General features: G+C 40.1%; 3 protein-coding genes and 1 non-coding gene across 6 annotated transcripts; 3 read left to right on the plus strand and 1 right to left on the minus strand.

Moving 5' to 3' along the window:
• On the plus strand, window positions 1–5,853 carry LOC112732760 (glutamate--cysteine ligase, chloroplastic). Of its 2 annotated transcripts, XM_025781540.3 has the most exons (16): window positions 2–233; window positions 348–632; window positions 1,092–1,242; window positions 1,422–1,529; window positions 1,771–1,863; window positions 2,643–2,726; window positions 2,885–2,953; window positions 3,045–3,115; window positions 3,208–3,276; window positions 3,458–3,551; window positions 3,644–3,733; window positions 3,845–3,925; window positions 4,154–4,246; window positions 5,168–5,248; window positions 5,336–5,405; window positions 5,543–5,853. In XM_025781540.3, the coding sequence occupies exons 2-16, from the start codon at window positions 358–360 to the stop codon at window positions 5,629–5,631; spliced, it is 1,518 nt and encodes a 505-aa protein (XP_025637325.1). In that variant the 5' UTR covers window positions 2–233; window positions 348–357; the 3' UTR covers window positions 5,632–5,853. The 2 variants fall into 2 exon arrangements, with proteins under 2 accessions (XP_025637324.1, XP_025637325.1); XM_025781539.3 differs by having other exon boundaries at window positions 1–632.
• Window positions 5,854–7,398: 1,545 nt separating this feature from the next.
• On the plus strand, window positions 7,399–9,864 carry LOC112732762 (tubulin beta-1 chain). Its single transcript, XM_025781542.3, has 3 exons — window positions 7,399–8,406; window positions 8,484–8,753; window positions 8,826–9,864. Exons 1-3 carry the CDS (start codon window positions 8,013–8,015, stop codon window positions 9,500–9,502), a joined length of 1,341 nt encoding a protein of 446 aa, XP_025637327.1. The 5' UTR covers window positions 7,399–8,012; the 3' UTR covers window positions 9,503–9,864.
• A 9,880-nt stretch (window positions 9,865–19,744) lies between these two features.
• TRNAC-GCA (transfer RNA cysteine (anticodon GCA)) lies at window positions 19,745–19,816 on the plus strand. Its single transcript has one exon. It is a non-coding gene; the product is annotated as a tRNA-Cys (tRNA).
• Window positions 19,817–20,111: 295 nt separating this feature from the next.
• Window positions 20,112–24,418, minus strand: LOC112732761 (serine/threonine-protein kinase BSK7). Of its 2 annotated transcripts, none has more exons than XM_029291677.2 (12): window positions 24,271–24,418; window positions 23,991–24,162; window positions 23,573–23,652; window positions 23,264–23,484; window positions 22,660–22,795; window positions 22,382–22,515; window positions 22,042–22,147; window positions 21,763–21,848; window positions 21,488–21,676; window positions 21,225–21,377; window positions 20,925–21,038; window positions 20,112–20,778 (listed from the first exon to the last, which is right to left on the minus strand). In XM_029291677.2, exons 3-12 carry the CDS (start codon window positions 23,643–23,645, stop codon window positions 20,536–20,538), a joined length of 1,455 nt encoding a protein of 484 aa, XP_029147510.1. In that variant the 5' UTR covers window positions 23,646–23,652; window positions 23,991–24,162; window positions 24,271–24,418; the 3' UTR covers window positions 20,112–20,535. The 2 variants fall into 2 exon arrangements, with proteins under 2 accessions (XP_029147510.1, XP_025637326.1); XM_025781541.3 differs by having other exon boundaries at window positions 23,573–23,660.
• Between the last annotated feature and the right edge of the window lie 1,165 nt (window positions 24,419–25,583).

Raw genomic sequence — 25,583 nt, forward strand, 5'->3', positions numbered from 1 at the left:
TATATATTTAATTGCTATTTTATCAGTGCAGCTTGTATCAAGTAACAAAACACAAGCTTTTCAGTTCAGAATTCACGAGCTGCAACACACAAAGACCCTTTTTCGCTTATTCCTTTATTCTTCTTCTTCTTCTTCTTCTTCCTCTTCCATTTGCTTCTACTCTGTTTCCACTTTACCACACAACACAAACGCCAATCCACAGAACCCTAATTCCCTTCAAACAATAACATAAAGTAATTACCTCCTTCTCACCTCTGATTTATATGTATTCCATCCATTTCGTAATCCGTTAATTTCCAATTCCGATTCCTATCCTCGCACTCTTTATATTTTTTCTGCTTCAACAGAGGTAGCACAATGGTTTTTGTTTCGCGAGCTGCTACACCGTCATACTGTATTCGCCATGACACCATATTTCGGCACAGCTTCGATGGGTCCAATGTTAGGAGGAGACCTTGCTTTGCTGTCTCTCCTTCTTCCTGGGATTCTGCTAAGAAGGCTTGGCGTGGTCGTAGTATGATTGTTGCAGCTAGCCCTCCCACCGAAGATGCCGTGGTTGCTGCGGAGCCACTCACAAAGAAGGATCTTGTGGATTATCTTGCCTCTGGTTGCAAGACCAAGGATAAATGGAGGTGCCAATTTTTATTTGTATTCATGTGGAATTGAATTTGAATTCATTTTCATTTCTCGAAGATGTTGTGAACAATCATTACTTAATTTTTTCCCGTGTTAGTGTATATTTGTACTTGTTCGGGCTTTTTTTTTTTTTAAATTTAAAATCTTGTTTTGTTTTTTGAGTAGCCATATTAGGTAGTTCTTTTTTTCTCTGTGGACTGTGGTTGTAGAGGGTTAGTGCTATGGTAAGTTTGCCGCATTGTGGCCGGAATGTCGCATGTTCAAATCATGAAAATAGCCTCTTCGCTTGTAGGGATTAGGAGGCTGAGTCCCAACTGGTCATTTTGCAATTTTTATGGCACCTTATTAAGTTTCTTTAGTTCTTGAAGTTACCAAACGTGAACTGTATGTTACAGCCTTATGGGATAAGTGGTTTGTGTTTTTATCGGAGATAATTTATTTGTGTAGTCTTGCAGGATAGGTACTGAACATGAGAAGTTCGGCTTTGAGTTTGGAAACTTGCGTCCAATGAAGTACGAGCAAATAGCAGAGTTGTTGAACGGCATTGCTGAGAGATTTGAGTGGGATAAAATAATGGAAGGTGATAAAATTATTGGACTCAAACAGGTAAGCTATTATTTGAGCGAATGAGAATGTTAAACTTCTATCTTCTTTTTTTTCCTCTTTGGGAGATTTAAAATGTCATTTGTTTGTTAACATGGCTATCCATTCAAGCATCCAACCCAATGTTTTTCTTTACTGTTGGAGACTTGATGCTATGCTTTGGTTTGCTGTTTGTGAATCAGGGGAAGCAGAGCATATCATTGGAGCCAGGTGGTCAGTTTGAGCTTAGTGGAGCCCCTCTTGAAACCTTGCATCAGACTTGTGCTGAAGTTAATTCACACCTCTATCAGGTTAATTGTGCATTCTTGTTATGGGATACATCTAAAGTAATCTGCTGTTATTTTCATTGGAGAAATTGGCCTGATATTTTTTTGGCTGTTGTCATCTTAACTATGCATAGTTTTTATTGTAACATAATTGACAGCCACATGTTTTGTTTAGTTCATTGTGTTTGATTTTCTTGTAATCAGGCAAGTGACCTTGATATTTCTTTCAGGTCTGTTAATTATTTCTGAAAACTTGTATGTCTAGGTTAAAGCTGTTGCGGAGGAAATGGGCATTGGATTTTTGGGGATTGGCTTCCAGCCAAAGTGGGGAATCAAAGACATACCTATAATGCCAAAGGTAGTTTCTCTTTCTCCCCATCTTTTTAAGTGCATGAACTGGCTGAAAATGCAAAACTTTCTCAGCTTTCTCTAGAATGAAAACCTTCCTGTGATGACATTTTTTGAGCACATGAACGACCCAGCTAATTTATGTAATGGAATGGCCTGGGGTCTGTCATAGTCAACTTGTCACTGAGTTTGGTAGGGTTTATTCATTTTAGTAATTAGTATATAATAGCTGTCGTATTTTGCAGCTGCATATATTCATTAGCTTATTGAGCAATGAAATTACTGAAACAACCTTAATTCATGTAGACTCGAATATGTAAACTGCTATTTTTGTTCAGGGGAATTTGCCCACATGGCTTCATAACTTAATTTGCACATGGTTTTTTTTCTTTTTCTTTTTTGTGTGTGTTGAGGGGCAGGGGCCAGAGAGAGGGCGGGGGGGGGGGGGGGGGGGGGGGTTGTTGTTGGTTGGGTGAGTGGATTTGGAAATGTATATACTTGTTCCACCATAACCTCACATTGTGTAACATGCTAGAATGACTTTTACCTTGCTAGTTCAAGTTTCAGGGCATATAAGCTTTTATTCCTGAAATATCTTTATACAAGAGATTACTAATTGATTCCTTAATCACCATTGATAACCAGCCTTTTCTTCATAGCTTAGCAACTCATATTAAGGGAGGCAAAATAGTTGGGCCTATTTGATATAGTAATTGAACAGTGACCATGCTTCTTTCTTATGTTTAGTGCTTTAATTACTTGCTTTTTGACTGGATCTTGATGGCTTAGGGAAGATATGATATCATGAGGAATTACATGCCCAAAGTTGGTTCCCTTGGTCTTGACATGATGTTCAGAACATGTACTGTACAGGTGAGATGTGTGACGATCATTGAGCTGATTTATCCTTGAGCAATGCTGATTTGAACATGGTGAAATGAATATCTTCTGAAAGAAAATTAATCAGTTCAATTCATGACAAATAAAGCTCTTGTATTGGTAGTAATAATTTTGAACTTTTGCTCTTATAGGTCAATCTGGACTTCAGTTCTGAAGCTGATATGATCAGGAAATTTCGCGCTGGCCTAGCTTTGCAGCCCGTAAGAATTAAGAGATATTGACATATAATCTTTTCCCCTTTGGGAAAAAATTCAGTGCTATGGAATATAATATCTTTTCTTGTTACAACAGATAGCAACAGCTCTTTTTGCAAATTCACCCTTCACAGAAGGAAAGCCGAATGGTTTTGTCAGTATGAGAAGGTACTCGAAAGTTGAAACTTTTTGTGAAGTTATCTCTTTTTGCACTTTGCAATGTTAAGGTAACCTATTTGGTTTTCATGTGCTTTCAACAGCCAAATTTGGACCGATACTGATAAGGATCGCACAGGCATGCTCCCCTTTGTTTTTGATGACTCGTTCGGGTAAGAGTGTTTTTGAATTATGAAGGTTTAAGTGATAATCTGTTATACCTGAGTATTCTGACTCTCCCTTTATGGTTTCTTTTAATTCAAAAGGAGGCATTAATATTAAAGTACTGTTATTTCATTCACTGATTTATTTATTTCTCCCACCACTTGTTTCTCTCCTACTCTATGGTTTCAGGTTTGAGCAGTACGTCGATTATGCTCTTGATGTTCCAATGTATTTTGTCTATCGGAAAAAGAAATATGTCGACTGCACTGGAATGACCTTTAGGGTTCCCATCTATCTTTATTTTTCTTGTCATTTATGCCCTGCCATCATTTATTTTGGAACGTGTGTAGAGAATCAATTATTGTATTATTGCAGGACTTTTTGGCTGGAAAACTTCCTTGTCTTCCTGGTGAATTACCAACCCTCAATGATTGGGAGAATCACTTGACGACTATATTTCCTGAGGTTTGTTCTTAACTAATTTTTGATTTCTCTATTTAGTTGGTACTGTTGCTTTTGCAGTGGTTTTAAAGCATTTTCTAGTTATGCTACTGTTTTTACCATTATTCCTTTCAGGTCAGGCTGAAGAGGTATTTGGAGATGAGAGGTGCTGATGGAGGGCCATGGAGAAGGTTATGTGCCTTACCAGCACTTTGGGTGAGTGGCATTAAACATACTACTCCAATTATCTATACAAAAATATTTTAAGCATTAGCTTAGACAAGCAGGAATCATGTTTTTAATATATTGCCATAAAGCTTTTTAACGTGTTTATTTAGATATTCAAGCCTTTTCTGTTTGCCTGCAGAATGTATTTCTTCACTTATAAGTTATAATTTGCTTTTCTGTATCATAAGCTCATTGTAATTTTCCTGATGGTGCCAGGTAGGGCTATTATACGATGAGGTTTCTCTACAAAACATTTTAGATATGACAGCAGATTGGACTCCGGAAGAAAGGCAAATGCTAAGGAACAAGGTAATTATCCTATGTACTATTCAAACCCAAAACTTAAGTTGTTAGATACAGTGTCAAAAATGACGTTTCTTTCCATTTAATTGGCAACTAGCTCCCTCAAGGAGAGAGAGGATTGAATTCAAACCACACTTTCAAAGTGGCTCTGAATTCCTCAAGTAATAGTTCATCATTTCTGCATCTGTTATAAGTTAGGTGCAAACCTTGAACGAAGGATCAAAGAGGGCAATATTTTTTCTTATGTCCTCATGCTCTGCTAGTTGATTCTCGAGACATTATTTGGGATCTGGAAAAAGAAATATCTGTTTCTGTTACACTGGTACCTGCACTTAACTGGAACTTACAGCAGCAATGAATAACAATGAAGTAGATCAGAATGATCTCCCCTGTACTCTATTATTGTAACAGAAACACAAATAGGTAGAAATAGAAAATGACAATGGTTGTTATGGTAGAGTCAGTCTTTCTCCTAAATCCAAATATAGATTCTCACCAATTTTCTACCTCACTCTCTCCCTCTTTGCTACTTATATATCCTCTCCTCTTCTCTCTCCAATCATGTGAAATCACTCCTCTGCACCCCTAGGGTCATGTCCCTCACACTCTGCCGGGTGGAGAGTTAGTTACGAGAATCTTCTTGCAGCTACCCTTTCCCATTCTACCCTCGGCTCTAGTCCTTTTACTATAGTGAAAAGGCAGTGGGTAAATCTTCACCCTCCTAGGAATAGAATTGGAAGTTCCGCACCCTTGTAATGCACAGACAGACATTACACAAGCAAATATACAGTATAATCATGATAGGATTTCAGTCTGTGAGATACTGAGATGTTCTCTTCTGTTTTCCTCCTAAGGATTATACTTATACGTGCCATAGACCCAGTAGGATATGTTAGTTTACTGACTATTATAGGCTCTATTTTGCAGGTTCCCATAACTGGCCTAAAGACACCATTTAGAGACGGTCTGCTGAAGCATGTTGCTGAAGAAGTTCTACAGTTAGCAAGGGTAAGTTGGCTGCTATTATCTTTTCTTTCTAAATTTCTATTGATATTATCATCAAATCAAAGTTGCTTAGAGCATGCTGTCTTGCAGGATGGCTTGGAAAGAAGAGGCTTTAAAGAAACAGGATTTTTGAACGAGGTAGCCGAGGTGGTTAGAACAGGTACTTGATTTATGGGTTCTATCACAAAGCAAATGGCAATAAGTTAATCTAGTAACAAATACAGTACTATCTGAAAATTATGCATGGCTTTTGTAATAATTCATTAATAAATTTCTAATGATTTTTTGTGATGGTAGGTATCACTCCAGCTGAGAAGCTTCTGGAATTGTATCATGGAAAGTGGGGGCAATCTGTAGATCATGTGTTTGAGGAATTGCTTTATTGAGCTGTATTCACATAAATACTTGCTTCTCTTTCACTTTTTAAGTGGAGGTTACTTGTGTGTAAAACCTTTGGTTGTATTCCTGGTAATCTTTGTTGTCCTCTGCTTTTAGATATAGGAAATAATTTCTGATATAATTTTTTTGCCTCGAGGCTTCTCATGTACTCTTCTGTGGAAACGTGATGTGACCAAGCTGGTCTTTAATTCATGTCACAAATTTGAGAATCTCATCTACGTAATCAATTTAACAGAAGAGGCAATCGAGGTTTTTCCCTCTAGTTCTAGGCTCGAAGTGATATAAATTGCTTCATAAGATGAGGATTATTTTTAGAGAGTAAAAATAAAAAATTTTCCCATGTTATCCATGTTATATTAGAAATAGAAAGTAACGTTAATATTTTGGAGAGAGGGGTGACATCTTAACCAACCGAGACATTAACTTCATTTGATTTTTGAGTTAGTTGATATTACAACTCAGTGGTATATTCTTTGTTCAAGCAATTTTTCACTTATTGAAATGTTATAGAGACAGATCGCGAACCATTTCATGTGGATTTTGAATGCGAACGTGAACATCTTTAATGCAACTGGTTGGATAGGCTTGAGAGAGGTGGGTGGTTGCCATGGATAGAACATTCTATCTCAAGCTTGTTCTTACTAAATTAGAATTGATGTTGGACCTTATTTACTCCATACACTGACTTGAAAACTATCATGTAACATGAGTTAATTACCTCCTTAAACCTATGTTCCTCTTCTATAGCTAACACCTAACAAATATCTATCCACCAGCATCACTCATCGTATGGTAGCTAGCTGAAATGAAATTATGTGATATGATATGATATAATACATTTGCAACTGCTTTCATGATTTTTCTACACTTTTATATTTTGTCTCGTTCTATTAAGTATCTAGACATATATTAATATTTTTATGTAGAAACCACATGCGACCAAATCTCTTTGCTACTAAATTAAGACTTGTTCATTTGTGTATACAGCTCTTTTCTTCTGTATAAACACCAACCAAAGAAAATTAAAGTTTTTCATGGGAACAAAGAGATGTTACTAGTTAATTAATTTCTTTGAAGGAACCCGAGGAGGATTCCCTCACCAATAGCCAACTACCGCTTTAGTTAGTATTGTGATAATAGTTGTCTTGAGAAGGATACAGGTTGCAGGGGAACTATGATACCCTTAATAATTGATTCAAATTCGCTAGGGTCTTTGGCCTTACATGAGAAAGTACATAATAACTACTGAATGTTAGTATTTGAGTTTAAGGATAGGGTTGTAATGCTTGTCAAAAACACAAACAAAAAGCGTGTAAACATGTGATATTAACCTCCAAACCATTAAGAATAGTGCCAAAATTTGATTTATTCATTGGCATCTACTCTTTATCCCAAACTATTACAGTATCAGTATGTCCCATGATTCATGGTTGAAACAGCAAAATAAGGTGAAAATTCGTTGTGTTAATGACTGCGTGGTGAGTGGTGACCAAATGAAAAACTAGAAGTGGACAAGTTGGGAAATGGGAACCATATTGACAGATGGGATATCAAGTGGTAGTGGTAGGAAGGACTGATATTCAGATAGCTTTCTATCATATGGCCAAAAAGAACAATCATACATCTCTTCTTGTCACCTTCCATATCCAGCTCATTACTCATTAGTCCCCCCTCTTTGGCTGAGTTTGACATGGCCCCCTCCCCCAACAAACCCACATGAACCTATTAATTGAACACTAACATTAATTTTATATAATATGACTCATTTTATATTTGAGTTTAATTTTGATGCACTAACAGTTGTGCAATCACATACTATTTTACACTTACATTGAAAGTGCATTAAAATAAAATTCTTTTATATTTATTTTTATTTAATCAACATGGGCATTTTTACTAACGTGCCATCGTTTTTAAAACTTCTGGCACAATGTCACACTAATAAACGAAAGTAATAGTAGAATTTTGATAAATTTTTTTAAAAAGATGACACATTGGTAAAAATACTCACTCTTAAGATAGGTTTAATATTTCTCTTCGTTTAATAACACTTGTAATGAAAGTAACTTTTTGTAGTTAGATATTGTCATAAAAATCTGTAAAAAACAAAAATAATTTTACACAGGTTTCTAGTTGATATGGTTTTTTACCTAATAATTATGATTTTATATATGGAGAAAAAGAGAGTGAAATACCAATTTTACAAGTCTTATCATATAATATCCCCTCTGCATTTATTTCTTCTACAAAAGGCCATCCATTTCTCTCCTCCTCTTCAGTGCATCATATACTTGATCTTTCTCAAGTGTTTCAGCAATCCTTTTGAGTATTTTCCCATTGAGAAATCTGTTCTCTCACTTGTTGAAAAATGAGAGAAATCTTGCACATTCAAGCTGGTCAATGTGGGAACCAAATTGGAGGAAAGTTTTGGGAGGTTATGTGTGACGAACATGGGATAGATGCCACTGGAAATTATGTTGGAAAGTCTCATCTTCAACTTGAAAGGGTGAACGTGTACTACAATGAAGCGAGTGGGGGACGCTATGTCCCTCGAGCGGTGCTCATGGACCTTGAGCCAGGAACCATGGACAGCTTGCGTTCTGGTCCTTTTGGAAAGATCTTTAGGCCTGATAACTTCGTGTTTGGTCAGAACGGTGCTGGTAACAACTGGGCTAAAGGCCATTACACAGAGGGAGCAGAGCTTATTGATTCTGTTCTTGATGTTGTTCGCAAAGAAGCTGAGAATTGCGATTGCTTGCAAGGTATGTGTTTATCTGTTGTTGATATATATTGCTTCAATAATTAAACTGAAATTGTTTGACTTTGATGATGATGACAGGGTTCCAAGTGTGTCATTCGCTGGGAGGAGGAACGGGATCAGGAATGGGGACGTTGCTGATATCGAAGATCAGAGAAGAGTACCCTGATCGGATGATGTTGACATTCTCTGTGTTCCCATCTCCAAAGGTTTCAGACACGGTGGTTGAACCCTACAACGCCACACTCTCCGTTCATCAATTGGTTGAGAATGCCGACGAGTGTATGGTCCTTGATAATGAGGCACTCTATGATATCTGCTTCCGCACCCTCAAGCTCACTAACCCTAGCTGTAAGTGTATTCATATTGATTCACTTATTTGTTTATTTATTAATTAAACACGCGTGATATGAATCGGTGCAGTTGGCGATCTGAACCATTTGATCTCAACAACGATGAGCGGAGTGACATGCTGCCTCCGGTTCCCAGGTCAACTCAACTCCGATCTGCGAAAACTGGCGGTGAACCTCATCCCGTTCCCGCGGCTCCACTTCTTCATGGTTGGTTTCGCGCCTTTGACGTCGCGAGGGTCGCAGCAGTACAGAGCACTCACCATACCGGAGTTGACTCAGCAAATGTGGGACGCAAGAAACATGATGTGTGCCGCAGATCCCAGACATGGAAGGTACCTAACGGCGTCCGCCATGTTCCGCGGCAAGATGAGCACTAAAGAAGTGGATGAACAAATGATCAATGTGCAGAACAAGAACTCCTCCTACTTTGTCGAGTGGATACCAAACAATGTCAAGTCCAGTGTGTGTGACATCCCTCCTACTGGTTTGTCAATGTCCTCAACGTTCATGGGGAATTCCACTTCCATTCAAGAGATGTTTAGGCGCGTCTCGGAGCAGTTTACGGTCATGTTCAAGAGGAAGGCTTTCTTGCATTGGTACACTGGTGAGGGCATGGATGAGATGGAGTTCACCGAGGCTGAGAGCAATATGAATGATTTGGTTGCTGAGTATCAGCAGTATCAAGATGCAGCAGCTATGGATGATGAGGAAGAGGAGTTTGATGAAGATGAAGGACTAGCTGCATGAGAAGAATGAGGTCATGAAGGCTCATTAATTTGTCATGGTAATTTATAGTATACTCTCTATATGGTTATGCTTATGGTTATGGCATGGTGAAAATTAGGAGGAAGTGGTGGTGGTGTTATGTGTATTTATTATATCGCTGCTGGGGTTGGCATTCATAAAGTTGAAAGGTACATATGATTTGGACCATGTATTTGTTATAAATGTGAGTGGTTTCCTAGTTTATGTGAATTTCCTTCCCAGGAAGGGTTCAAGTTCAACTCGATGTGGCTTTTTCAGTTTGGTATTTATGCAGATTTCTTGAATTTGCTGTGGGTTTTGTTTGCTTTATAAATTGGTAATGAACACTTGCCTTTTTCCCTCTCCATCTTGCATCTATTTTTTCCACTTTAATTTTTTTTTTTCGTCTTTTTTTCCCCTTACTCGACGTTAATACCCAATAATAGATATAAGCGAAAATTTAAATCTAAATTTTGATCTTTATTGTTGTTACGGTGGGTAACCGGAGATTAATGGGCTGGATGGCGTTGGTTGGCCCAAACGTATGAAGGAGGTGGCTTTCGAGTGAATCCGTTACTCGGTGTTCCTCCGTCCGACTTGTTCGTGTGAATGAATGGGGGTGGTACCTGCAAAGACACTCCGATGCCTAAGTTAGCAAGAGTGTGAGCAGGTTAGAGAGTATTGGAACTTAGAGATACCTGAATGGTGTCAGTGTATTTATAGTGGTGAACCAATAACCACCGCTGAAGTAGTGCCACCTTTTTAGGTGGATAACCGTTCCCATATCTTAGGGAGGTTAAGATATGGCTCTATGAAGTGATTAGAGAGTTTCTAGGGGCAGTTACTCATTCGAATGAGTGTTATCTGCCAGCTAACCCTCGTATCCGACTTCTTTGGAGCAGGTCGTGTTCAGTACCGACTTCTTGGGATGAAGGCTGATACTGGGTGAGGGCCAACCCTTTGAGTTGGGCTTCTTTGCTTGGATCCTGGGCCTTTATTATTGGGTCAGGGTATGAACAGTGCCCCTACTCGAGCCCAATTTCTTTTTAAGATTTGGGTTCGAGTATTCTACTCGGGGTCGTAGCCGATTTGTAAGAGGACCGACGTGATGGTTTGAAACCGACGTGACCTTTCGTGACCTTTTGGTTCTGACAGTTACGTCTAATCAAGCATCGTGTCCGTTAGGGGTGTGCGTAGGGATTCAATAGCCTTGGTAACGGTGCATCTTCATTAATGACTGCCCCTATTTTACCATTATGCCCCTAACGTTCTTATAAATACTTTCCCTCTCTTTCATTGTTTCGTTTCTGCGATCTTTCAAATTTCCCTTGCATTCGTTCGTACTGCATTCTTGTGCTTTCGAAGGCTTTTGCTTCCAACCCTTATTTCCAGATAAAGGTTAGTTCTTTAATATGCATTTGTAGATAAATTTGATTTGCAGACTTTAGTTTCGCATCTCCCTCCCTTTAGAGACCGTGTTGGTGATTTTTCTTTTCCCCTTGTAGGTTTTGTCACCCCTTTTTTAGAAAAAGAAATGGCTTCTGTAGATGCTCTCTCTCACTGGGTTGATGTCACAGTCCTAGGGGAGGAACCCTCAGTCGATTCTGAGTTTATCACCCATCTTCGTACTCGCCACAGAATTTGTTCTTCTGAGGAGGACGAGCCGAAGTATGAGTTAGTGGCCCCGGGTCCAGAAGACCGGATTTGCTTTGGGAGGGTTAATGAGGCGGCCTCCTATTTTTTCTTTATGTATGAGTGTATGATCACTCGTTTGGGTGTTTTTCTTCCTTTTTCAGACTTTGAGATGTCTGTTTTACGTCATTGCCGAGTCGCTCCTACCCAGCTTCACCCCAACTCTTGGGGTTTTTTGAAAATTTATCAATTCATCAGCCAGGCTTTAGAGTTCCCGACTTCTTTAAAGATTTTTTTCCATCTTTTTCATATGACAAAACCCTTTAGTGGGCTAAACAATAAACAACAGTGGGTATCGTTTCGAGCCATACAAGGTAGGAGAATTTTCACCCTTTTTGACGAATCCTTCCACGACTTCAAAAACTATTTTTTCAAAGTGCAAGCTGTAGAGGGTCACCACCCCTTTTTCCTGGATGATAACTCTTCCCCCCACTTTCCTTTATACTGGTTGGAGGCCTCCCCTTGTGAAAAATATGGTCTTGACGACCTGGATGATGTGGAGGCAGCCATTGTGGGGTTCCTCCGAGAAGCTTGGGGGAGGTCTCCATACTTGGACACGAAAAAGTTTCTCCAGGGGTCTCCGAGTTTTATCCAGGCGCAAATAGGTAGCTTTCATTTGGTTTTCCGACTTGTCTGATTAATTCTTCCGACTTGTCTAATCTATCAATTGTTGCTTTTTTCAGAGATGGCAAAAACAAATGCCCAGGAGTCTTACCAAAGAGTTCAGGAGGCCAAGGCGAGGTCTCGTGCCAGGTCTGGTGGTGCTAGGGCGGTTGCCTCTCCTCCTCCTCCTCCTCGGAACGTCGGGACTCCCTCCCAACCTATTGTGATTTCCTCTTCTGCTTCCTCTCTGCCACCCCCCTCCGTCCGACCTACTCCTGAACCAGAGAAGAGGAAGCGTAAGACCTTAGAGTCTGGCGCTTCTGGTGAGGCGGACGCTCTTGCGTTCGTCCGAAAGAACATTTATCCCATGCTCGTATGAGCATGGATGATGTTTCTGTTCGGCACTACCTCACTGCTGTGGTTGAGGAGAGTCTCAAGACGGCGGGAGTTTGTGGCAAACTCTTAGATATATTTGAGAAGACTCCTCTCAGCTCTTTAGGGATGACCTCGAGGGTCGAGGAGCTGGAAGGCAGGCTTCGCATATATCAGGAGCACGAGAGGGAGTTGGAGGGGAAAGTCGCCAAGCTGAAGGAGGAGAGGGATAGCCTCCGGGAGAAGGAGAAGAAGTTGCAAGCCCAATGCAACATGGAGGTGGATTTGAGGAAGGCAGCGCAAGCCAGCTACAACAGTTTATTTGATGATCTTGTGTCTGTAAAGAATGACTTGCTGAATGCCCGGAAGGCCTATACCGAGTTGGAGGATTCTATTGCGGATGGTGCTAATGAGGCTTGGAGGGTTTTTAAGGAGCAGGTCGGAGTCATTGTTCCTGACTTGGACCTTTCTCCTTTAGACCCTGATAAGATTGTTATTGATGGTGCCATCGTGGATCCTCCTGTCCCCGTGGTGGAGTCCGAGTCCGATTTGAAGACTCGGGGGCAGAGGATCATAGAGTCCCCTTCTCGCTCTAAGGACGCTCCGAGCTCTTCTACCGCTCCTCCGGCTTTCTCTCCAACTCCTGGTCCTGGTGGTGGTGATCCTTCTACTCCTCTTGCAAAGAAGTAATTTGTTGGCTATTGGGGGTCCGGCCTGTGGCCCCCCTTTTTTAAACTCTTTATATTTATTTGTTGATGTTTGAACAATTTTTGGCCTTTTAAGGCCGTAAACAAAATAGTTTTATCATACCCTTTTTGATAAGGGTTTAATTTTAACGATTAAATAAATACCCTTTTTTTTTTGGATAAGGGTTTTGAGTTACCTTGTGCGCGCATGCTTTTCTATTCGTAGTTCTTTTTGACTTTTGATCTTTTCTGGAAAAAACCTTTTCTTTGGGCTTGTCTGCTTTTCTGAATCTTTTTAATCTTCAGGGCAGCCTTATAATCTTTTCTTAGTTTTTTCCTATCTTTTTTTGTTATTCCTAGTACTCAATTTCGTTTCATTGAGCTTTTCGTGACTTAGGCTACTTTTGCAATTCATTTTAGTTTTACTCGGTTTCGCATTCCGACTTATGAGTCGGACTGCTCCCGAGTTTATCATGATCGACTTCCATAGCCTCTTTACGCCGACTTATACCTCGTCGTTTTATCCTGACGACCATCTAGGTCGGTTCATGGGATTTTCACGTTTTGTCGAGCTTAAATCGGCGCGTTTCGTAGAAAGAGAATAAAAAAAGGGAATTTTAAAAGAGATATTAAAATGAAAGAGATCTTTATTAATTGAGGAGGTACCTTATTGCTACTAAGGGCTTTTGACAATCTATTTTCCCTTAGCCCCTACTGTGATGCCTCGTTAAAAACCCTTCTCAGAAAAAACCCTTTGATTTTGGGAAAAAATCATGAAGTTAGGAAAAGAGTACATCAGGGAGTAGGGTTCGCTTTTTAGTTGTAGTACCTTTTCATATTACAAGCATGCCATGATCTTGGTAACTCGTTGCCGTCAAAGTCGGTTACCCTATAATAGCCTTTTCCTAAGACCTCGTTGATCTTGTATGGTCCTTTCCAGTTAGCAGCGAGCTTTCCTTCCCCAGATTTGTTGACTCCAATGTCGTTTCTGATTAGGACCAAGTCATCTGGGGTGAAACTCCTTCGAATGACTTTTTTGTTGTATCTTGCGGTCATCCTTTGCTTCAACACTGCTTCTCATATCTGGGCTTCTTCTCGGACTTCGGAGAGCAAGTCGAGCTCCTCTTTGTGCCCCTGTATATTCCCGATCTCGTCGTGGAAGATTACTCTTGGGCTTTGCTCATTGACCTCTATTGGGATCATGACTTCTACGCCATAAACTAGTCGGAAAGGTGTTTCTCCAGTGGCGGATTGGGGGGTTGTTCTGTAAGCCCATAGTACTTGTGGGAGCTCTTCAGCCCAAGCTCCTTTCGCATCTTGTAATCTTTTCTTCAACCCTGCCAGTATGACTTTGTTGGCTGCTTCGGCTTGCCCATTGGCTTGTGGGTGTTCCACCGAGGTGAACTGGTGTTTGATGTTCATACCGGCTACTAGGCTTCTAAAGGTGGAGTCAGTGAACTGGGTTCCATTGTCTGTGGTAATGGAATAAGGTATCCCATACCTTGTGATGATATTTTTGTAAAGGAACCTCCGACTTCTTTGTGCAGTGATAGTGGCCAGTGGTTCTGCTTCTATCCACTTTGTGAAATAATCTATTCCCACTATTAGGTACCTGACTTGTCCTGGCGCCTGAGGGAAAGGACCTAACAAATCCATTCCCCATTTTGCAAAGGGCCACGGAGAAGTGATGCTAATGAGCTCCTCTGGAGGAGCCACGTGGAAATTTGCGTGCATTTGACATGGTTGGCACTTTTTCACAAACTCTGTGGCATCTTTCTGCAAGGTCGGCCAATAGAATCCAGCTCGGATTACTTTCCTAGCTAATGACCTTGCTCCGAGATGGTTTTCGCAGATTCCACTATGTAGTTCCTCTAATACCTCGGTGGTTCTGGAGGTCGGTACACATTTTAATAATGGCGTTGATATCCCTCTTCTGTAGAGGATATTTCTTGCCAAGGTGTAGTATTGTGCTTCCCTTCGAATTTTCTTGGCCTCCTTTTCCTCCTTGGGGAGGATGTCGAATTTCAGGTATTCGACTAAGGGGTTCATCCATCCGAGGTTTAATCCGACCACTTCGAAGACTTCTTGTTTGTCTTCTATTTTTACCACTGAAGGGTCCTGGAGAGTCTCTTGAATCAGGCTTCTATTATTTCCTCCTGGCTTGGTACTTGCTAACTTGGATAGGGCATCTGCTCTGCTGTTTAGATCCCGAGTTATGTGTTTCACCTCGGTTTCTGCAAAGCGCCCAAGGTGCTCCAAAGTTTTTTCCAAGTACCTCTTCATGTTTGGGTCCTTTGCCTGATATTTTCCACTTATTTGGGAGGTCACCACTTGGGAGTCGCTGTATATCATCACCTTTGTAGCACCGACTTCTTCTGCCAGCTTCAGTCCTGCGATCAAGGCTTCATACTCTGCCTGATTATTTGAAGCTGGGAATTCGAACTTAAGGGAAACCTCTATCTGGGTTCCCCTTTCATCTACCAATATTATGCCTGCACCACTTCCTGTTTTGTTGGAGGATCCATCTGCATAGAGTTCCCATGTAGTTGGTTTATCCTCTTGATCTCCTGCGTATTCTGCAATGAAGTCGGTGAGGTACTGGGCTTTAATCGCCGTCCGAGTTTCATACTTCAAGTCGAACTCGGAGAGCTCTATTGCCCATTGAACCATTCTTCCTGCAACATCCGTCTTTTGGAGGATTTGCTTCATGGGTTGGTTCGTGCGGACTCTTATTGTGTGAGCTTGAAAGTAAGGCCGTAATCTTCGTGAGGCTACCACTAAGGAGTAGGCAAATTTCTCTAGTTTGTGGTATCTTAGCTCAGGGCCCTGTAGAACTTTACTGATGAAATAGATTGGGTGTTGACCGTCCTCGTCTTCTCTTATCAAGGCTGCTGAGACAGCCTTGTCTGCCACGGATAGGTATAGGACGAGGTCTTTTCCGGCTACAGGTCGGGTCAAAATAGGAGGTTGGCTCAAAAACTTTTTGAACTCCTTGAACGCCTCCTCGCATTCGGGAGTCCATTCAAACTGGCGTCCCTTTCTCAATAGGGAGAACAGTGGAAAGGATCTTAGTGCTGATCCTCCCAAAAACCTGGAGAGAGCTGCAAGTCGGCCGTTAAGTTGTTGGACTTCTCTTAAACAAGTCGGACTTCTCATTTCCAGGATAGCTCTACACTTATCGGGATTGGCTTCAATCCCCCTTTGCGTTAGCATGAATCCCAGAAATTTTCCTGCCCCCACCGCGAAGGCGCACTTTGCAGGATTTAGTCTCATCCCGTGCGACCTTATGGTGTCAAAGACTTGTGAAAGGTCAGGCAAGAGGTCGACTTCTTTCTTGGTCTTTACCAGCCTATCGTCGACCTACACTTCCATTAAGCTCCCTAGGTGAGAGGCAAACACCTTATTCATCAACCTCTGGTAGGTGGCTCCTGCATTTTTTAATCCGAATGGCATGACCACGTAGCAAAAGTTGGCTCTGGGTGTGATGAATGATGTCTTCTCTTGTTCTGGCTCGTACATCGGGATTTGGTTATACCCCGAGTAGGCGTCCATGAACGACAAGTATTGATACCCCGAGCTAGAGTCTACTAGGGCATCGATGTTTGGTAGTGGATAAGGGTCCTTGGGACATGCCTTATTTAAGTCGGTATAGTCGACGCACATCCTCCATTTGCCATTTTGTTTTTTGACTAGCACTACATTGGCTAGCCATGTTGGGTATTTGACTTCTCTGATGAAGCCAGCTTCCAGGAGCGCCTGTACTTGCTCTTCCACTACTAGGGCTCGCTCTGGGCCGAGCTTGTGTCTTCTTTGTTGCACAGGTCGGGACCCCGAGTAGACCGAGAGTTTGTGGGACATGAGCTCGGGATCTATCCCAGGCATGTCGGAGGCCTTCCAGGCGAAGAGATCGGAATTATCTCTTAGGAGCTTAGTCAACCCTTGTCTTAGGGTTTCCCCTAGGTTGGCTCCTATGTGGGTGGTTTTTCCTTCCTCTTCGCCGACCTGAATCTCCTCGGTTTTTCCCCCGGGCTGTGGTCGCAACTCTTCTTTAATCCTTGCTCCACCGAGCTCTATTGTGTGGATTTCTTTGTTCTTTCCTCTCAGGTTTAGGCTTTCATTGTAGCATTTCCTTGCCAACTTCTGATCTCCCCTCACCGTTGCTATCCCCGCTGAGGTCGGGAATTTCATGCAGAGGTGGGGCGTCGATACCACCGCTCCGAGTCGATTAAGGGTAGCTCTGCCAATCAAAGCATTATAGGCTGACCCCACGTCGATGACTATGAAGTCTACGCTCAGAGTCTTTGATTTTTCCCCTTTTCCAAAGGTGGTGTGGAGGGGCAAAAATCCTAGTGGCTTTATTGGCGTGTCGCCTAATCCGTACAAGGTGTCGGGGTAGGCTCTTAAATCTTTCTCATCCAATCCCAGTTTGTCGAAAGCGGGCTTAAAGAGGATGTCCGCTGAACTTCCTTGGTCTACTAGTGTTTTGTGGAGATGGGCATTTGCCAGGATCATGGTAATTACCACTGGGTCATCGTGCCCCGGGATTATTCCTTGCCCATCCTCCTTTGTGAATGAAATGGTAGGGAGGTCGGATGACTCCTCTCTGACCTGGTAAACTCTCTTGAGATGTCTTTTACGAGAAGATTTTGTGAGTCCCCCTCCCGCAAACCCTCCTGAGATCATATGGATATGTCTCTCCAGAGTTTGTGGTGGTGGGTCTCTTTTATCCATATCATCTCGCTTTCTTTTTCCATGAATGTCCGACCTTTCTATGAGATATCTGTCAAGCCGACCTTCTCTGGCCAGCTTTTCTATCACATTTTTAAGGTCGTAACAGTCGTTTGTGGAGTGCCCATATATCTTATGGTACTCACAGTAATCACCGCGGCTCCCCCCTCTTTTATTTTTAATGGGCCTGGGGGGAGGCAGCCTTTCAGTATTGCAAATTTCTCTGTATACATCCACTACAGGAACTTTTAGAGGAGTATAAGAGTGATATTTTCTTGGCCTATCGAGGCCGAGTTCTTCCTTCTTCTTGGCTTCCCTCTTCCTCTCTTTTGTCGAGGGAGGATGACCAGGTCGCCCACTCAGGTCTCTTAGCTTAGCATTTTCTTCCATATTGATGTACTTTTCAGCTCTTTCCTGTACATCACTTAAAGAGGCGGGGTGTCTTTTTGATATGGACTGTGAGAAGGGACCTTCTCTAAGACCATTGACTAGCCCCATGATGACTGCCTCGGTGGGCAGGTCTTGAATCTCCAAACATGCTTTGTTGAACCTTTCCATATAGGCTCGTAAGGACTCCCCGACCTCCTGTTTTATTCCTAGGAGACTCGGTGCGTGTTTTACTTTGTCTTTCTGGATGGAGAACCTCATCAAGAACTTCCTTGAGAGGTCTTCAAAACTGGTAATCGACCTCGGAGGGAGGCTGTCGAACCACTTCATCGCTGCTTTTGACAAGGTTGTCGGAAAAGCTTTGCATCACGTAGCATCAGAAGCGTCAGCCAGATACATCCGACTTTTAAAGTTGCTCAGATGATGCTTTGGATCAGTGGTTCCGTCGTAGAGGTCCATATCGGGGCTTCTAAAGTTTCTCGGAACTTTTGCCCTCATTATGTCCTCACTAAAAGGATCTTCCTCCCCTAAGGGCGAATCTTCTCTACCGTCGTGGGAGTTCTGACCTTTGAGGGAGGATTCTAACTTTAAGAGTTTTCTTTCTAACTCTTTTCGTCGCTCCATCTCCTCTTTTAGGTTCTTTTCTGTTTTCTTTTGTCGCTCCCGTTCCTGTTCTAGCTGCTCGAGGCGACTGTGGACTAATCCCATGAGCTCAATTGCGTGGGATGGTCCTTCTTTTTCTGATTCGCGCCCCTCCGAAGAATTTACCTTCGGGTTTTTGATTCCGGAGGTGCCTTCCCTGTGTTGATCATTGGCTTCCTGGTGAAGGGTCTGGTCTGCCTCATTGTTTCCAGTGTTCAGATTCTCTTGTTCAGAATCTGTCTCCACATGACCCTCTTCAGGGGATCTATCCGCCATCATTGGTTGATCTCTCGGGTCCCCGGCAACGGCGCCAATGTTACGATGGGTAACCGGAGATTAATGGGCTGGATGGCGTTGGTTGGCCCAAACGTATGAAGGAGGTGGCTTTTGAGTGAATCCGTTACTCGGTGTTCCTCCGTCCGACTTGTTCGTGTGAATGAATGGGGGGTGGTACCTGCAAAGACACTCCGATGCCTAAGTTAGCAAGAGTGTGAGCAGGTTAGAGAGTATTGGAACTTAGAGATACCTGAATGGTGTAAGTGTATTTATAGTGGTGAACCAATAACCACCGTTGAAGTAGTGCCACCTTTTTAGGTGGATAACCGTTCCCATATCTTAGGGAGGTTAAGATATGGCTCTATGAAGTGGTTAGAGAGTTTCTAGGGGCAGTTACTCATTCGAATGAGTGTTATCTGCCAGCTAACCCTCGTATCCGACTTCTTTGGAGCAGGTCGTGTTCAGTACCGACTTCTTGGGATGAAGGCTGATACTGGGTGAGGGCCAACCCTTTGGGTTGAGCTTCTTTGCTTGGATCCTGGGCCTTTATTATTGGGGCAGGGTATGAACAATTGTTATTTTATAAATATTATTTTAATAATATAGTTATAAACTATAGTTAGTCGAAAAAATATTATTCTTTCTCTTCCTTTTAAATAAATAAAAAAGGATTATTACTATGATTTGTTTAATTAGTAACTCAAAATAATTTATGATAGAGTAGCATTTAAAATTATTAGACATTTAATTAAATTTTCAATTTCTTATATATTGAAACATTTAATTGATTACGTTTAATGGTACTCACATAGTAGTGAATTGAAAACATATATCAAAAAACAAGAATTTAAAATAATATGGGTTCTTAGCTCAGTGGTAGAGCATTTGACTGCAGATCAAGAGGTCACCGGTTCGAACCCGGTAGGGCCCTTTTAAATTGCTCACTTTCCGGTTCGAACCCGGTAGGGCCCTTTTAAATTGCTCACTTTCCTTCTACATTTTACGTGGCCCCTATTTTCATTCTCCAGTTAACAGGTGCTACCATAAATAGAAAAGAACTAATGCCTTCAGCACAAGTGTTCCTTCAAAATCAGCCTAATAGATATTGTATCGCTATCATGACGATCCTTTATTCACATTTAATAATGCACGTTCAATAAAATAAGGAAGAAGCAAAGTATGAGATTCTCTAAGATAAGAAAGGTGCTATCATAGAGTTTATAAAGTAGAAACAAAGACAGTACTAATTTCTGATTAAATGTAACCGAATAAAGATTCAAAGAATATCTATATGCATATATTAGATACAAAAAGAGAGCCTATTTCATGTTGACACGATAGCCATGACCAATTGTTCTGTACATTAAATTACAAAAAAGCATATCAAATAGCATTTGCCAGTTACCCAACAAATGCCGACATAACTCACAGAGTTACTTCTAACCATGACTCTTTATAAACACCAAAATAACCCTAAAATGCAAATAGACACTATAATTCTGTGGTGACCCTTAAGCCTGTCTGTGCAAAAGAATGACGAACCAGTCATGTCATGTTGCCCAAACATTGAGAAACCAGCATGTGTACTATATGTAAGGAACCTATCATCAGTCACAGGGAAAACAACGGTTTTTAAGGGAACATTGTAAACTAGTTTGTGTTCTTTTTGGTTTCAATTGAAGAGGCCTCTTTAAGGGCTACTCGAGCCTCCGCTTCCCTGCCCAGCGCAAAGAGACAAGCAGCTTGTAGATAGGATGCTATGTGCCAAACAGGAGATATTGATTGTGCCTGTGATGCATCTTTAAGCGCCTCCTCCGGCATGCTGCTAATGAGATAGCACAGACTACGTCGTGCATAGACCGTTGGGGAAACCATGGTTCCAACATCAATGAACTGCATTACAGAACCAAACCATCAGCTTCTAATCTTAATTGCTCCAATGTGTATACATAGAGAGAATATTTAAAATATCCATACATCAATATATAAAATACATATTCTTCAGTGTAATAAACTTCAGAACCAAGCAACTTACTAACCTGTGTATAGCTATCAATTGCGGTTCTAAAATCCTTTTGCCGAAAAGCAGCATCACCCTTCTTCTTTGAGTTCAATGTTTCCTGCATCTGGTTGGTCCACATTTGAAACGAAAGCTAGTTGATAGAAAAACAAAATTAAGTTAGTGATGGAGAAAGTTGGAAAGTGGGCAACTCAGTCAATCAATCTAGCATCAAAAGTTAGATCAAGCACAATACATACGTGAAAAGCATAATGAAAACCAATACATTTCAAAGACCAGAAATGACGAGAATTGAATATCAAAAGACCAAAAGCTATACCTCAGTTGCTGCACCCTCGTCATCTTTATACCCAAGTTTCTCCAACACCTCATGTATGGCAGTCAGATCCATTCGCTGACATGCTTCACCAAGTGGAGTAAGGGGAAAGGCAGCAGCACCATCTGGTATGCCCATCAGCGCAAGAGAAGAAACCTAAAAAAATAAAAAAAAATCCAGGGCCAATTTCAGCTTACTAGAATAGGATCTCAGTTCTAAGTGCTGGAAAGGGGAAAAAAAGGCTTCTAAGACAATTGTCAACTTACCTCGGAATCTTTCTGTAGAGGTATTAAAGCAGCAACCAATGACTTTGGATTAGGTCGCTCTCGCGGTTCAGCTTGTAAACATCGAGAGGCTAGACGCACTAATTCCGTCCCCTCATCAGTTGAAAATTGTCCCACTAGACAAGAGTCTGTTAGTGTCGTAACATTCCGGTCCCTAATCAGATCAAGAGCCTGCAAAATTTAAAAAAAATTTGATGAACAAAAAATATCATAATCTATACTCACTGCTTCAGACTTTTGCAACATAAGAAACTTACATGGCTTGGAGGAATATGTTTTCCACTAAGAAGGTCAAGTAAAAGGGTCCCAAAGCTATAAGTTACACTCTCTGGAGTAACTCTACCTGTATAATCAAGGAAGCAGAAGGCAGACACAAAGTGAATACAATGACTGACAATGAATACTCTCTATTATATACATCGGTCATACTAAGCTAGATGATAAAACCGATAGGGTCATGACTATTAGTACCACCCAACAAGGTCACAGACATGATCAACATCCTGAAAAGTAGCATATTTTGTCAAAGAAAGTACCTGTCCTCAGATACTCAGGCGGCGTAAATGCCAAATTCGTACTATAACTTTTCCCATCTCGACTGTTTTTCATCAGACCAAAGCATGAAAGTTTAGGATTGTATTCCTGAAAAAGGGAAAAAAAAAAGGAACGTCAACAGAATTCATACTATTCTGGCTCGGAGAAAAGGGTTTTGGTCAGTTCCTTCCATCTTCCAGTTGTATACTTTATATATACTCTATATTGTATAAAAATAAAGCTTTAAATAGGATTACATTAATATGTGCATCTTTTAAGCACCATCCCCAACATCCCCTTAGCAATACCAATTGCAACACAAACAAAGGAAAATAAACTTACATCATCAAAAAGAACTCTGTAAGCATTTAGGTCATGATATAGTGCACGTCCCCTGCTGGTACAGTACTCCAAAGCTTGGGCAAGGTGAAAGGCAACTCTCAGTCGCATTGCCCATTTCATCGGCTGAGTTTCCCCTACATACATGCACAAACAATTGTCAAAAGAAAACTAGTTGCTTTTAGGTCACTACTTGGATGAGAATTGCATTTAGAATATAACCTAGGGCATGCTAAAGCTAATCCAGGCAAAAGTGAGTTGGTTGCTAGACAGTTACGTACAATGAAACAAGTGCTTTGCCAAAGTCTCATTGGGCATAAATTCTGCGACAAGCAACCTTTCATCACCGTCACAGCAACATCCAAGGAGATTTACCAATCTATGGTTCCTTAGCTGACCTACAGCTCTGGCCTCCCCCTGAAGGATATAAAGAAGGTTCTTTAGCAAACAAATAATTGAAAGCGCATTTCAGAAGGGGGAAAAACACATCATTCACCATGTGAAAAATATAAGTTTCGAACGCAAAATCTCTGGACAGGTTAATTTTGTTATTTTGATAGATCTTGTCTGTCACACAGGTCACATATAAAGTGTCTATGACAAATGAAAAATCACATGCATGCAAAAAAAAAAGTTTCATGGATGATAATTGTGGCACTGATTCATGTCTTATATTTATTTATCCAAGATAAAGAAACATTCCTAAGCAAAGACAACAAAAGCCTGTGTAGAAAGCAAACTAACAATTACCACCATTCTGCTGAAACCAGAAAGAGAAAATGTAACTTCGTTAAAATGCAAAAGGGTATCACTTATAACAATAACTTATTAAAAATCACACTTATTAAAAATCACATAGTGTAAGCACATAAAAGGACAGATTACCATAAATTGCTGTGCATCTGGCCAGGCTAATTTGTTGAACCGTTTGACAGCTATTCGCATTTGGTTTTCAAGTTTCCCTTTATAGACCACATTTGGTGCCTTTTCTCCATGCTCAGAAACTATATTTTCTACTGCAAATCCGGATGTAGCCTTCCTGAGCTGATCAATTGTGTACTCTCGAAACTGCGGCAAGTCACTGCCCTCAATTCTATCTTCATTTTCTGAGCAGGAAATACAAACTCAGAAATTACAATCACTCCTAAGAATAGCAAGAACGTTAAAAAGCAGAGACAAATGTAGATCACTTACGAACAATTTGTGCCTCTGGAACTTGATCATCTCGGGCGCCCCAGCAGCATGCTTTCGATATTTCACAGCCCATCCCAACCCTACAGCTCTTTAGCAAACATAATTAGCATCGACGAAGTCGAAGTTATCCTAAAATCCCCCATAACTCCATGAATTACAAATAAAAAGTAAAAACAGGTTTGCAGGGATTCAGTTACCAAAAGTATAATTTTTCAATACCCAATGAACCTTCACACCAATAAAACAAAATCCAATCAAAGTTAGGTTCCTGAAGATTCTCAGCAAGGCTTCACAAAATTGAACGCCCCTTGGAAGCTTGTTTCAGCTTGGTGGGAGCAAAACCATAGCAACCACGGAATAAAGCAATTACCGGAAATAAGAACTAATAATCAGCATTAACAGAACAACAAGACCAAACCTTTATTCAATTTTCTTTAATTTCAGTATTGAATCTGTGCAAGTGCTGGGTCAAACAACTTCAACGGTGCTTGCTGAATTGGTAAAACCAAGCAATCAAATCAGCTCCAAAACATTCATTCGCCCTCAAAAATTCAAGAATGCATCAAAATCAACAAGCAGAACCAACTCAACTGCAAAATCAACTAATCCAGGATCAGAAATAAAAGGAACAAGGGGAAGAGGAAGTGAATTGAGAAGGGAATAGGGAAGAAAGGGGAAGAGAAGGCATTGAAGAAGACCTGAAGAAGCGCAGGGAATGGTCGTCGTCGTCCTCGTAAACAGTCAAAACTCAAAAGGCACACCACACGGTTTGGAAAGTGAAAGGACTTTGGTTTCTTGTTCTGATTTTTCTTCCTTCCTTGCCTTATTATGTTCGATTTATACGCTATTATTTTAATATTAAATTAATCATATGTTAAGATGTAATAATAATAATAATAGAGTAACAAGATGAAAAATTAAATGAAAGTCGCATATGGGAAAACGGAAGTTACAAAATTGAGGGCTGGTTCAATTTCAATGGTCATCGCCTTCTAGTGCTTCCATGCCGAACCAGAAAATTTAAGCCTTTTAAAAATTATTAAAAATAATAATAAAGATGACATCTTACCAGGACACAATCTGTGTAATGTAATAATCTTCCAAGGTTGTATTAAAAATTTTAATTTAATCTGATTAAATAATCTGTGTTTTCATTTTTGCATTAATTATAGATTTGTAGTAATCAAATGAAATTTAATTGAAACACCAATGCCAAGGGTAATAATTAAAAGGGCTTTTTCTCACATGTGTCATAAGATTACCAAACCTCTATTTGAAAGCTGTAAAAATAATTTTTTTGAGCTATTGATTTATAAAAAATAATAATATTAATATTTAGTATAATTTTTAAAATTAAATTATAATTTTTTAAGAAGTTATTTAAAAGTTTATAGAGAAGTTTAAAAAAATAAATTCTCTCACAATACTATTATTTTTTATTACATTTCTATAAAATAAATACTTTTAGAACTAAAAATTCAAATACAAAATAACTTATTTATAAGCTATTTTTAATATAGTCATTATTGTTTAAGCTATTTTTTAAAAAAGAACTTAATTAAGCTCTTTACCCAAACTGAGCCTAATAATATAAGTTATTAATTTTTTTATCATAAATATAAAATAAATATGTTAAAAATTTAAATTTTTTAAATTTTTAATAAAAATTTTCTTAATTTAATATTACATGTGTCTTCGGAATACAAATTAGATAAACCCTAATTAAAAGCACACATGAAAATAAAGCACAATTTTATACATTTTTAAAAATATTTAGGTTAAAAAAATTTAACTATATTATATTCTAAAGATATAATTTATAAGAAGATAAAATAATTTTTTTTAAGAGAAAAACTTTTAAATGGTCCTTAATAATTATCCTAAAAGAGAACGAAGTCGTCAATAAAAAAATTTTTTTTTAGGTCCTTGATATTTACTCTCGTGAGACTGGTTAGCTTCTCTGTCCTCAGAGCCTTCAACTTTTCTTTCTTTCCCCCTTCTTACTTAATCA

Source organism: Arachis hypogaea, chromosome 13, assembly GCF_003086295.3.
Source record: "Arachis hypogaea cultivar Tifrunner chromosome 13, arahy.Tifrunner.gnm2.J5K5, whole genome shotgun sequence".
Lineage (NCBI taxonomy): Eukaryota > Viridiplantae > Streptophyta > Magnoliopsida > Fabales > Fabaceae > Arachis > Arachis hypogaea.

Coding starts and splice junctions, on each gene's coding strand:
- LOC112732760 (XM_025781539.3), top strand. CDS start 358: ATGGTTTTTGTTTCGCGAGCTGCTACACCGTCATACTGTATTCGCCAT. Junction 1,864..2,642: donor ACATACCTATAATGCCAAAG/GTAGTTTCTCTT, acceptor TTGATGGCTTAG/GGAAGATATGATATCATGAG. Junction 2,954..3,044: donor CTGGCCTAGCTTTGCAGCCC/GTAAGAATTAAG, acceptor TTGTTACAACAG/ATAGCAACAGCTCTTTTTGC.
- LOC112732762 (XM_025781542.3), top strand. CDS start 8,013: ATGAGAGAAATCTTGCACATTCAAGCTGGTCAATGTGGGAACCAAATT. Junction 8,407..8,483: donor GAATTGCGATTGCTTGCAAG/GTATGTGTTTAT, acceptor TGATGATGACAG/GGTTCCAAGTGTGTCATTCG. Junction 8,754..8,825: donor CAAGCTCACTAACCCTAGCT/GTAAGTGTATTC, acceptor GAATCGGTGCAG/TTGGCGATCTGAACCATTTG.
- LOC112732761 (XM_029291677.2), bottom strand. CDS start 23,645: ATGGGCTGTGAAATATCGAAAGCATGCTGCTGGGGCGCCCGAGATGAT. Junction 22,516..22,659: donor GGCAAAGCACTTGTTTCATT/GTACGTAACTGT, acceptor GCATGTATGTAG/GGGAAACTCAGCCGATGAAA. Junction 21,378..21,487: donor CTCTACAGAAAGATTCCGAG/GTAAGTTGACAA, acceptor TTATTTTTTTAG/GTTTCTTCTCTTGCGCTGAT.